Source organism: Pongo pygmaeus, chromosome 12 (assembly GCF_028885625.2).
Source record: "Pongo pygmaeus isolate AG05252 chromosome 12, NHGRI_mPonPyg2-v2.0_pri, whole genome shotgun sequence".
Lineage (NCBI taxonomy): Eukaryota > Metazoa > Chordata > Mammalia > Primates > Hominidae > Pongo > Pongo pygmaeus.
In genome coordinates this window covers 63,677,544-63,690,461 of record NC_072385.2, presented here as the reverse complement: position 1 = coordinate 63,690,461, position 12,918 = coordinate 63,677,544, and the positions used below count along the sequence as shown (strand labels likewise).

At 36.5% G+C, this 12,918-nt stretch overlaps 1 protein-coding gene across 2 annotated transcripts in view; it reads left to right on the top strand.

Moving 5' to 3' along the window:
- GMCL1 (germ cell-less 1, spermatogenesis associated) overlaps positions 1–12,918 on the top strand; it is a 52,097-nt gene that overhangs the window by 3,608 nt on the left and 35,571 nt on the right. For both annotated transcript variants that reach the window (XM_054476747.2, XM_063648622.1), the window contains exons 2-6: positions 4,644–4,767; positions 6,551–6,647; positions 8,065–8,162; positions 10,295–10,407; positions 11,275–11,340. In XM_054476747.2, the coding sequence (XP_054332722.1) occupies positions 4,644–4,767; positions 6,551–6,647; positions 8,065–8,162; positions 10,295–10,407; positions 11,275–11,340 (498 nt within the window). The remainder of the gene's footprint in view (positions 1–4,643; positions 4,768–6,550; positions 6,648–8,064; positions 8,163–10,294; positions 10,408–11,274; positions 11,341–12,918) is intronic.

Sequence of the window (12,918 nt, the reverse complement as noted above, 5' to 3'; positions counted from 1 at the left end):
ATACATGGAGTAGTCAGTACTTCTAAGGCTGAGGCAGAATAGCCACAGAAGGAACAAATTTGTAATAGGTGCCTCCAATCCTTTCCCAAGCTAAGATTCAGGTGATGTTGAAGGAGGTGTGGCTATAGCCCACTGGATAGTGGAAAAGTTTGCTCAAGTGTGGTAAGCTGAGGCTGGCAAGTAGGACACTGCCTACTAGGATGCCAACAAAATTATTTGGAGGCCTTTTGGCCCAGAAGGCTAAAGATATTTACTATCTAGACCTTTACAGAAAAAGTGTACCAACTCCTAGACTACATGAGTGGACTGGAATGGAAAGTTTTTAAAGCAAACCTTTATCGGAAAATGCATATCAGAATTTAGTGTCTGTATATTACTGAAAGATGCTTGGATTATTCAGCCTGGTACGGATGCAGGGTATATGAAAATACTAAGATGGGCCAGGCGTGGTGGCTCACACCTGTAATCCCAGCACTTTGGGAAGCCAAGGCAAGCAGATCACTTTAGGGCAGGAGTTTGAGACCAGCCTGACCAACACAGTGAAACCCCGCCTCTACCAAAAAATACAAAAATTAGCCAGGCATGGTGGTGGATGCCTGTATTCCTAGCTACTTGGGAGGCTGAGGCAGGAGAATTACCTGAACTCAGGAGGTGGAGGTTGTAGTAGTGAGCCAAGATTGCACCACTGTGCTCCAGCCTGGGCAACAGAGTAAGACCCTGTCTCAAAAACTAAATAAATAAAAATTTAAAAGAGAAAGTATTAAGATGTTGAATTTTGTGTGTTGGCCCTGGTATATACTTCCTGAGGTTGTCTGGTGTGCTCTCCCACATCAACAGACCACTTTATGAGAAGTTTTAGCTTTTAGGCCCAACTTCCACCTCATACCTTTGTCAACTCCATGTTCTACTTTTACATTTATGAGACTGTTAAAACCCACACTGTTCTACAACCAGATCTTGAGTGTTTTGTCCATAGCTTGTCTCTAAAAAATTGAAACAACATTTACACAGTTATAACTATGTAAATATTGTTTCAGAAGAGTTAAGTAGTATGCTAGGATTATAAATCATACTTGATGGGTCCAATGTCACAACTGCTTGTCTGTTCAAAGGGAGAAATTTTTCTAACCTCACAGTCATATGGAATCTTTTCTTGTATTCCATCAAGTGCTTAAAGTCATTCCCTGCTTTTGTTTGTATCTTATTTGGACAGTGCCTTTTTTTGTATTGCTTTTTTATTGTCCTAGAGTTTATAATGGCCTTTCCCCCACTCTTGACAAAATAACAATATTCCTTCATCATGTCTTCAGGTTTTTCTGAAAAAACACAGAAAAGTCTTTTGAAACACACTTTCATGGAATCCTTCACTAAAACCTAGACCTCTTCCATCCTCCTGTTCCAATCTGGATTTGTCTGCTCTTATGCTGGGACTTATGTTCACCCCATCTCTAGGATTTAATCCACTATTTTGTGTAGCCTGCATTTCTTTCTCACTCATTTTAGGAACTATTTAATACATCCTCAAGTATTTTCCAAGGAAGGGTGCAAAAGGGGGTAATTTGTGCGTATCTAAATATAAATTTAGTCTCTTTTACTTTATTCATCCTCTGACTGAGTATGGAAATCTAAAGTAACTTTCTTCATATCTTTGATGACACTGCTTCATTGTCTTCAGGCGTACAGTCTTGGTGAAAAATTTGATTCTGGTGTAATTCTCTTTTCAGGTGACCATTTTTGCTCTCTGGAACTTCTGGAACTTTTTCTTTGGTATTTTGGGATTTAACTAGAATGTGCTTAAGTGTGGGTCTTTCAATGGCCTTGGTACTTGTTGGATCCTTATAATCTGGAGACTCATATACTACCTTAGTTTTGGGAAATTTTTTTCTATTAATTTCTTCCATAATTTCCTTTCGCTTGTTATCTTTATTTTCTCTTTCTGGGATGCCTCTTAACTGGATTTTGGATTTCTTGGATCCTATCTCTTCTTTTTTCCTTTCTTTATCTTTTTGCTTTATGTTCTGGGAAATTTCCTTTAACTTTTTCATCACTATCATTAGGTTGTTTGGCCCTAACTGTGAGGTATTTCTTTTGGACCAGGGGTGAAAATTACTAAAACATGAAATGTGCTGTGATCCATGAAAGCTTGGGAACCTCTGCTCTAAAAAGCATGCCCCACCTATAACCAACTTCGTAGTCTTCTTACTCGAAGAAGAGGTACCTTGGAAATAGATCTATTTACTCAATTAAAACACCATACACCAGTTACTCATTCTTAAATATGAGTGGACAAGCAAGGAAGGATCACCCAACGTGAGGAAGAAAAACAAACCATTCTTTGTTTGTTTTTTTAAATTTCAGTAATCATGTCTTTAGTCTCTAAAAGCTCTTTCTTATTCTGAGTAATCCTTTATCATAGCATCCTATGGGGTAAATATAATAACCTCAGATCTCTAGGTATACTGGTGAGAGAGTTTTTTTTTTTCCTTTCTTTTCCCTGAATTATATGTTTCCAGGGGTGGAGGGAGTCTCTCTGTCTCTCTGATACGCTCTTATTCTTCCTCATGTTGGGTGATCTTTCCTTGCTTGTCCACTTATATTTAAGAATGGGTAACTGGTGTATGGTGTTTTAATTGAGTAAATAGATCTATTTCCAAGGTACCTCTTCTTTGAGTAAGAAGACTACGAAGTTGGTTATAGGTGGGGCATGCTTTGTAGAGCAGAGGTTCCCAAGCTTTCATGGATCACAGCACATTTCATGTTTTAGTAATTTTCACCCCTGGTCCAAAATAGATACCTCATAGTTAGGGCCAAACAACCTAATGATAGCAGAGTGCATGGTATCTGAAAGATGTTACTGTGTTTCCTTCGAATTTAAAATATTCCACATGCCTCTATGAGTTGACTGTGGTGCTCTAAGTTCAGATGGTATCCTGAACTGGTGAATTTCACACACGGTTTGGGAACCATGACTTAGGGTGAATGGATTGGGAGTGAACAGGCCACAGATTCTTTAAATTTCAGAATGAGGATTGCTTTGTCTGGGCACCAGCAGCTACACGACAGCCTTAGATCTTCCATTAGCTTTGTGCTGTTTCTAGAAAAACCTTGGAATCTTTTTGCCTCAGTATCTGTACTGTCCTTATCTATACTCTGTGTTCATAGAGTGGAAAAGGCACTAGTTTCCCCATTTTCTGCCCCTCTTCTTACTTCTGCCTTTGTTTCCCTGAGACCTCATCCTTCTTTTCTCCCAAGGGTTCTAATGGGCAGATAAGCTTAGCCTCCATCCTGGTCCTCCATAATGTATTTTTTGGCTGTGGCTTTCACTGTTCTTTTTCATTTGAATTTGTTTTCTAACTTTCAGATCTGTATAAATCGCTCATCAAGTGATGAGCCTACCCTCACCTTTTCCTGGTGTGGTCTTACTCCTTTTTGTACTCTTAATCTTTAATGTAATTTGGGGAGGGATGGGAAGCCAACAAGTGTACATTCTGCTATCAGGAACTGGAAACTACATTGTCTCTTGATTTCTCCTCATAACGAATTAAGTGGATACTATTAAGGTCCTCTTTTTACAGCTGTGATAACTGAGCAGCTGGGACTCAAACCCAAGTCTATTACCACTAAGGCATGTGCTGTTTTTATTGTCGGCTAGGAAGAGGTGTTAAGTACACAGGTGTTAAATTCACCAATTCAGGATGTCATCTGAAACAATTACTTCATTTTTAAAAAGAGATTGAAAGTTTTATATGCTAGGAAAGCTGTCAGAATTGGTCAGGAATTTAAGATATTGATCAGCCTCTGCCTAGGGCCTTTTCTTAGTTACTGGATCATTTTGAGCAATGATTTTCAAACTTTATTTTTTTAGTCAAGTCTTCCTTTAAATTAAAGCTGTGCAGAAATCCAGTATGTTTACAGATTGAATAGGTGATGCTGCTCTGGTTGAAGTTAGATGGGATGCTCACAGTTCACTCCTTAGCTCTCCTTGGTGGCCCCTAAGACTTCTCCTTTGAGCAGTTTTAAAAACCTTTCATCTAAAATAAATAAATAAATAATTTTAAAAAACAAATAGGAAAAGAAAAGAAAACCTTTGATCTAAGGTTGCAAACCATTTGTCCAGCGGGTGGAAAACATTTTAAGTAGTTTAAGAATAGGTTGGTACCAAAATAAGATTAAATGTAAATTATTTTAAAATTACTTGGGTAGGTGAAATGTTTACTCTTGTTCTCCATTTCCTACTTGCAGATTATTGCACTATTTGAGTGCCTTCATAGTGCTGGTTTCTAAATAAGGAAATAAGCAAAAAATCAACATGCTAACTTCTTAATCTGTTGAATAGGTAATTAAATTAGTCCAAAATTGCTAAAACGTGTGCAGTGAAAAGTCTGCCTCCCATGCTGCCCCGCTTTCTCCACTATCTCTCCCATGCATAGAGGACCCCAGAGATAACCACTATTATTAGTTTCTTATGTACTCTTCTAGACACAAGAAAATTTGAAAATATACTATCCCCCATCCTTTTACACAATAGGTAAGTTGACTCTATTTAATAGAAATTGAATAAAAGGAGTATTTAGAAATATGTGCAAAATCAGTAAAACATTCAGTTTTATATAAATATGTGACTTTTTCATTTCTTTTAACAGGAAAAAATTAAAGAGTACATCTAAATATATTTATCAAACATTATTTTTGAATGGTGAAAACAGTGACATTAAGATTTGTGCTCTAGGAGAAGAATGGAGCTTACACAAAATATATTTATGTCAAGTAAGTATTTTTTCTATTTGAGTAACAGGGTAGTCACTTAAACTCTTAAGTCATGTTCTTTCTCATTGCACTTCACAGTAATCTTTTGCATGAACACCGTAGTGGTTAAATCCTCTCATTTGATTAAAAGTCTGTAAGAAAGATTGGCAAACATTGTTAGTGAAAACTAAGTTTGGTCTAGAAAGAGATTTTGAGATTTCAGTATCAGACTAGCCTAATACTACATATTTGTCATTACTTCATAAAATGCTTTTTTTGGTGCCTTCTGTTGATAAAAGGGGAAAAGTTGGGGAAAAATATTTAACATTAAAGTTAAGATTGTAGTGTGTTTATTTTGCTTATGGTTATTTAAATTGGATAAACTCATCTGAAATGCTGCTTTGTAGTTCGCATTGAGTGTGAGTGGAAAGTTCTCTCCTGGAAAATCCAGGTAAAGACAACACCAAAAAGTATATAAACTAAGTAGATTTCTGTACTGAAAATATTACTACCTGACACCCCACTTTAAAAATTCAGAACTTTCATAGCCGGCGTGGCGTTGGGCACCTGTAATCCCAGCTACTTGAGAGGCTGAGGCAGGAGAATTGCTTCAACCTGGGAGATGGAGGTTGCAGTGAGCTGAGATCATGCTACTGCATGCCAGCCTGGGCAACAGAGCGAGACTCTGTCTCAAAAAAAAAAAAAAAAAAAAATCGGAGCTTTCAAAATAGAATGCAGTGTTGCTCTAATGGCCCAAATATTTTATTCATTTTCTTTCATCAAATCTGTAAGCTAGATATTGTTCTAGGCACTAGAAGTAAAACAACAGTTTTTATCCTTTGGAACTTACATTTTTCCTCTTTACCATTTGAGAATAATTACTGGTAAGACAGCATAGTATAAAATTTTTCAGTAAAAGTATTTGAAAATGAATTGCCTTCTCTAACATTTTAATCATGTTTTAAAATGTGTTTTTGAAACAAATTTATTTTGGCTTGAAGTATGTTGCCCAGAGACTATATCAGAATATTGCTTTTAACTTCAGGGTATGATTCATGTTGTTTCTTTTTAATATCTGAAAGTAGTTTTGTGAACTTGAGGGTGAGAATACCTCTGTTAAAACTTTACCTCTCATGGAAGCTGTATTATAGTTCAAGCCACACGCTAAAATATAAGCCCCCTGAGGACAGAAACAATATCGATTTTGTTGATTGCTATATTCACAGTGCCTTCTACATACTAAGTACTCAGTAACAGTTTTAAATAAATTAGTTAATATTTGATCCATTTCAAAGTAATTCTAATTATGAGGAGTGCTATCTGGCAGATACCTAAAGACTTCATTCTGTACCTTTCCAAGAATTCAGGTCCATTCTGGAAATTTCTCATTATACTAAATTTTGGATTTTCCCTGATTTCTTTGGCGATCATCCTGTTTTTGCCGACTTGGGACTGGTTTGTTCCTTTATAGCCATTCTGGTGTACAGTAAAGATTCAACAGTTTGAGTAAAAAGCTAACCAGGTTCAAATAGAAATACATGAATTCAATTTAGATAGTAATATAAGAATTTTAGTTTTTTGTCAAAAATAGTACTAAACCAAAAGTATATTTTGATACACCTAGTAGTGTCCTTATCTTAATTTATTTTCTCCTGTAGACATATTTGGCAGTTCTTTTTCTGTTGAAGTAATAGAATGGATGAGTTTAGTTAATGGATAGAATAGTTGCTTAGAATTAGAAATGGGCAAATAATTTGGAAGACACAGAAAGTACTTGATAATCGTTGACTTTGTTTTTTTTAAGTCTGGCTACTTTTCTAGTATGTTCAGTGGTTCTTGGAAAGAATCCAGCATGAATATTATTGAACTGGAGATTCCTGACCAGAACATTGATGTAGAAGGTAACTACCACAATAATTACTATTATGCAAAAATCGTAAAAACATAATCTTATTCTTCTGGTAGAAAATAAATAATTCCTTCCAGCCTTGTAGTCTAGAAAACTCCTTTGATCACCTCAAGGTGATAATTTTATGTTGATTTACACCATAGTTTATCAGTTCTCTCCATCTTATCACTAATCTATTTTGTCATGTGGGCCTTATCAGTTTGTTTACTTACCTTTGTAAATATGCCCACCTGGGATATGGAAGATGTAGGATGGAGGAAGGAAAAGTATGACCATTTTTTTTTAATTACGTAGAAAATCTGATAAATAATACTGATTATTCCCTATATATTTATAGAAGATGTTTTCTGGGAACAATAAATAAAAATATTGTTTTAGAGCTAAAAGAATCCTTAGTTGAGGAAGCTGAGGCCCAGAGGAGTTAAGGGACTTATTTTGGATCTCAGAGCAGTTTAGTGAGCCTGTGTCAGACTACAGCTCTCCTCATTCCCATTCCAGTGCTCTTGCTGCTCCCCTCATTGGTGGTCCACATGGAAGTACCTGGTGCTCAGTACAAAGACAAAGAAATACTTTAGTTAAGAATATTTACAGCCTGTAATCCCAGCTCGTTGGGAGGCCGAGGTGGGCGGATCACAAGGTCAGGAGATCGAGACCATCCTGGCTAACATGGTGAAACCACATCTCTACTTAAAAAAATACAAAAAATTAGCCAGGCATGGTGGCAGGAGCCTGTAGTTCCAGCTACTCGGGAGGCTGAGGCAGGAGAATGGCTTGAACCTGGGAGGTGGAGCTTGCAGTGAGCCGAGATCGCACCACTGCACACCAGCCTGGGTGACAGAGCGAGACTCTATCTCACAAAAAAAAAAAAAAAAAAAAAGAATATTTACAAAGCAAACCATGTGGGACATTCATAACAGTGGCAGTGGAGGAAGGATGGACAAGCATAGATCACTGTGGGGGCTGGGCATGAGTGTGGCATGGACAGGACTCAGGAGCTGTACCACATTTTCTCAGTGGTGAAGTGCTGAAAGCAGCAGGGTTAAGATTATCTTTGAGTCTGCATATTTGTACTTAACGATTGGTCTACTCAGGAGTATCTTATACAACTGCTTCCAAGGCATCTTGGTTGTGACCACTGATGTCAAGATTACATGTTAGAAGAATGCAGCTAGATTTGGTAGAATAAACAGAAATTTATAACCTTGTTATTAAATTAACAGTGTCAACCAGTAACCATTACTAGCGTTTTAATTAAAGAGATACTTCTGTTATCTTTTTATGTGCATGCCACATTTAGACAAATGTCTTTGTATGTGAAGACAGTCGTTATTATACAAATACAAGTATTTGTATAATACTTGTAATAGATATAAATATTATTTCATCCTACATGTGTACCTTGCTTTCAGCACTGCAGGTTGCATTTGGTTCACTGTATCGAGATGATGTCTTGATAAAGCCCAGTCGAGTTGTTGCCATTTTGGCAGCAGCTTGTTTGCTGCAATTGGTAAGTATGCACATAATTCGAAGAAAGGTTCAGAATAATAATCTTTGTCTCAAAGTGTGTACTCCAAAAACAAAAATAAAGCTTAGCTTTTTAGAGTTTTTAAATAAAAATGAAACGTATAAATATGCCATTTATTATAAATCATTTAAAATGCCTAACCAAAAGCAATTTATTACAACTGAGGGAGTCATGATGTCTGCATAAAATGAATGCAGGCCATTTCTGTGTAGATATCTTAGTATGACTATAGTGTGGAAAAAACGTACTTGTCTAAGGTCATTTACAGATTTCTATTCATTAATGACTTGACTATTAAGCAGATGGCTTATGATTACCAATTAATTTCATTCATGGGTTCAAATAAACATGCATGCCTACTATTTAAATTTCTCTTAATTTTGAAAGAACTGTGTATAAATCACATATATGTATTTTAATCTACTGGCAGAATGACAGATTTGTTCATTTAACAGAAGTGTATTGAGCACTGTGTCAAACTAGACACAGAAAGCCAAAGGTAACTTAAGATGTAATCCTTACCTTCAAAAAGTTCACAATATAGTATATGTACGTGTGGAGAGGGGAGGGAGGGTTGATATACAAACCCAAAGGTAAAGTAAGAGCTGTTCAATATTATAGGTATGATAATAAACATCCTGTAGCATTTAGTGAATGCATAAAGAAGGGAGTGGTCAGTTCATCCTGGTGGTGTCACATAGGAAAGTTAAGTTTTCACACTGAGTCTTGAAAGTTGAAAGTGTGTTTGTATTGCAAAGTAAGAAGAGGGGAAGGAAGAGCATTGCAGACAGAGAGAACAGAGTAAACTAAGACCTAGTGATGTGAAATAATGGAGGATTCAAGACTAACAGAAACATGGCTCCCACATAAACATAAGAAGGATTGCAGAAGAGGGGGGCAGAAGCCAGATCATGAAAATGTGTCTATACATTGCTAAGAAGTTTAGCATACACAGTATCTTTGGAATATTTTAATCAGGGGAAAGACAAAGTTATGTTTTAGAAAGAATACTTCAGTAACAATGTGAAAGATGAATTGAAGGAAAGATGAGTACAGCATTAGAGACAAAAACCTGTTGCAGTCGTCCAAGGGAGGAAAGTAGGGTAGTAGCAATAAGCTTGGAGAGGAAAAAGTGGATACCAGAGAGATTCAGGGATAATCCACTGGACTTGGTGATAGCGTTAAGAAGAAAGGGGAGGAGTCTAGAATGATTTCCAGCTAAGTTTAAAATCCTAATGGAGTCAATGTTTTATTTTAATCTTAAAAAATTGTTTACTTTTATGTGGTATTTTTGTACTGATTTATTTGAAGTATTAGTTAATAGCTTGCTAAATATCCTTGGTTGAGATCATTTGATTTTCAAAATGTTTCGATCCTTTCAGTACTTATTTCCAATATAAGTATGCTTTATTTTCTAACTCTGGTCCTTTTGATTTTGTTCTAAATTCACTTTCTGCTTACTTTTATGATTTACTAACTCTTTAACTTAATATACCTGCATGATGAATGTGTTTCAGAAATTTAAATGAAAAGTAGTATTCTTTCCATATATTAAAGTTAGTTCACTTAAAACCTATATAAACATTTTAGGTTAAAACTTTAATGTTAATCATTTAAAATAATAATATACTTGTTTTAGGTCTATCTCTTAGCTTTGTAGTTATTTTAAACTTAATAATCACTTTCTGCTAATGCATACTGTTTGTTTAGGCCCATCACATGGTTAACTGACTATGTAGACTTCTTAATTTAAAAAGAAATGGCAAAACAGACAAAATGCTGCTAAAAAAATTTGCAAAGGTCTCAGACAGGGGAAGAATAGAAAAGAAAAAGAATAGCAGTATTCATCTCTACCTTACTGTTCCCCCCACCTTCCATTTTCAAATTCCAAGTATTTAGTTGAATACTTGCTGAACTTTTTTCAGTATTTTTATTGGACTTGTTAAAAAAAAAAAAAAAACTTAGGTTTGCTGCACTTAATGAGTTTTCTTTCTTTTCTTTCTTCCTTTTTTTTTTTTTTTTTTTTTTTTTGCTTTTTAATATGTAAAAGCACATATCAGAGCTAATTTTTCCCACATGAAATGGGCCTTTCCAGTGCTTATTTATATTTACAGGACGGTTTAATACAGCAGTGTGGTGAGACAATGAAGGAAACAGTTAATGTGAAAACTGTATGTGGCTATTACACGTCAGCAGGGACCTATGGATTAGATTCTGTAAAGAAAAAGTGAGTTGCCTTTCTTGTTTTTCTTCCTATCCCACTTTTAGGAATTTGGTTGCTTTAGTTTCTTAAGAGAATGTATAGCTATAAGAAAGAAAGAATTAAGGAAAAATAGGATAGGGGGATGGAATTTTGTTAAATAAAAAGCCCCTTTTAACTTTTGGACTGATTAGTAAATTCCTCAAAAGTGTTGTCTTTGTAAGTGACCATAGGTGGATTGTATACATGCTTATAAAAACAGTGGTCACTCTTGGTCGGGTGTGGTGGCTAACACCTGTAATCCCAGTGGTTTGGGAGGCCAAGGCAGAAAGATCACTTGGGCCCAGGAGATCAAGACCAGCCTGAGCAACGTAGGGAGACCCCATCTCTACAAAAAATTTTAAAAATTAGCCAGGCATGGTGGTATGCACCTGTGGTCCCAGCTATTCTGGAGGCTGAAGTCAGAGGATTATTTGAGCCCAGGAGGTTCAAGACTGCAATGAGCTGTGATCATGCCACTGCACTTTATAGTATATTTTCTATTAAAATTGTTTAAGAAGTAGGCCTGATAGACTGACAGTCCTTCTAACTCTTGAGAGTTGCAGTACCTGTTTTGAGATTTTAAAGAAGGTTATACTAGTATGCAGACCCCTTAATAAACTATTTAACACAAACTCAAAATGAAGTTTTAAAACTAGAAATGCTCTCGTTAATATAAAGGAAATATTCTCTTAATAATATCCACTGACAGAAATAATACTAAATTTCCTATTATTAAGCTAAAAGTTTTGAGCATGTTCTGGCAAGATTAATATTCTGATTTTATTTTAAGTCCTACTTAATAAATTGTAAATACATGGCATATAATGTAATAATTATATATTTTAATTTCAGGTGCCTTGAATGGCTTCTAAACAATTTGATGACTCACCAGAATGTTGAACTTTTTAAAGAACTCAGGTATTTGAATTTCAAGTAACTTTATAATTAGTCATCCTAAAATATTGTTTATCATTTGTTGAAGTACGTAACATTTTTGTAGAACACAAAAATATATTATGAAAAAGCAAACAATTTAATGAAAGGGCTTGACTACATCCATAAACTGAAGAAATGCTGTGCAAACTTATTTCTTTGTTGTGAATAATATAATGGATATTATGTCTACTGTTTTAACCAATTTTAATAGAAAAATGCATTACTGTTATAAGACTATAGAAAAGTTTCAGGTTTTGCTAGGCTGTTAGAGAATTTAAAAGTTATATTTTAAAAATCATCTTTATTATTGAGAAATAAGTTTGAAGAAACTGTTTTGGCCTTTTTTTTTTTTTTTCCACCTTCAAAAACTTTTCATGTTGATTGGTTTTCTCACTAGAATGAATTCTCTGATGTGGAGTAACAAATGTGTGTCTCCTATAAATGTACATTTTTCCATCTCTGATTATTTCACACCTTGAATCCAAATCTGTAGTCCCAACTACTCTGGAGGCTGAGGCAGGAGGATTGCTTAAGCCATGGAGGTCAAGGTTGCAGTGAGCTGTGATTGCGACACTGCACTTCAGCCTCAGTGAGAGTGAGACAAGTTACCATAGTTCTTCACTGTCACCTCCTGGTACAAGGTCTTCTGAACTAGGTCAAGGTATTCCCACTCCTGATGAGAGAAGTCTATGGCCATGTCCCTGAATGTTACAGATTCACAGGCCATGGTTTTAGACAAGCAAAAGCCAATCAGTCCTCAGGGTTTCTCTACCAGAAAAGCAGATTTGGGAAAACCTAGACCTATAATCCCAGCACTTTGGGAGGCCAAGGTGGGAGGATTGCTTGAATCTAGGAGTTCGAGATCATCCTGGGCAACATAGTGACATCCCCTCTCTTTGAGAAAATATCAATCTTCCTTTAAGAAAACCTGTTAGCGCCACACAGGGTCCCATGCAGGCTTCAGGCTGGGGCTGCAGAGGCTCCCGTAGTCAACTGTGCCGCCTTCGTCCTCAAGCGGGACCTGGTCAGACACAGCACAGCGCAGAGCCAGATGTCCTGGAGATGGAGCCAGAGGTCCAAGATTTCTCCATCACCTATGGACTATGTAGTCCAAGCTGGAAAAATAGGACCACAGTCACCCATGAGAAATGGATTCCAGGGTTCTAAAAACCTACAAGAAATATGGCAGTGACAATGAGGACTGCCCACCCTGCCCACCACCCAAGCTGCAGAGCAGCCTTTCTTTTTTAAAGAGATGGGGGCCTTGCTATGTTGCCCAGGCTAGACTGAAACTCCTGAGCTCAAGCAGTCCTCCTGCCTCAGCCTTCAAGTAGCAGGGATTATAGGCACATACCACTGTACCCAGCTTAGTTTGGCTTTTTGGATTAAGTACACATATTATCCATTTATTCCTGCAGCAAGTACTTCCTGACTGTTCCTTATGTGTAAAGATACTCTATTAGGGGCTGTGAAGGATGCAGAGATGATTTTGACAGCAAGAGTGCTGTCAAAGAGCTTATTCGTAGTAATGGGACTAAGGTATTTGTGATGGGTCTGAGA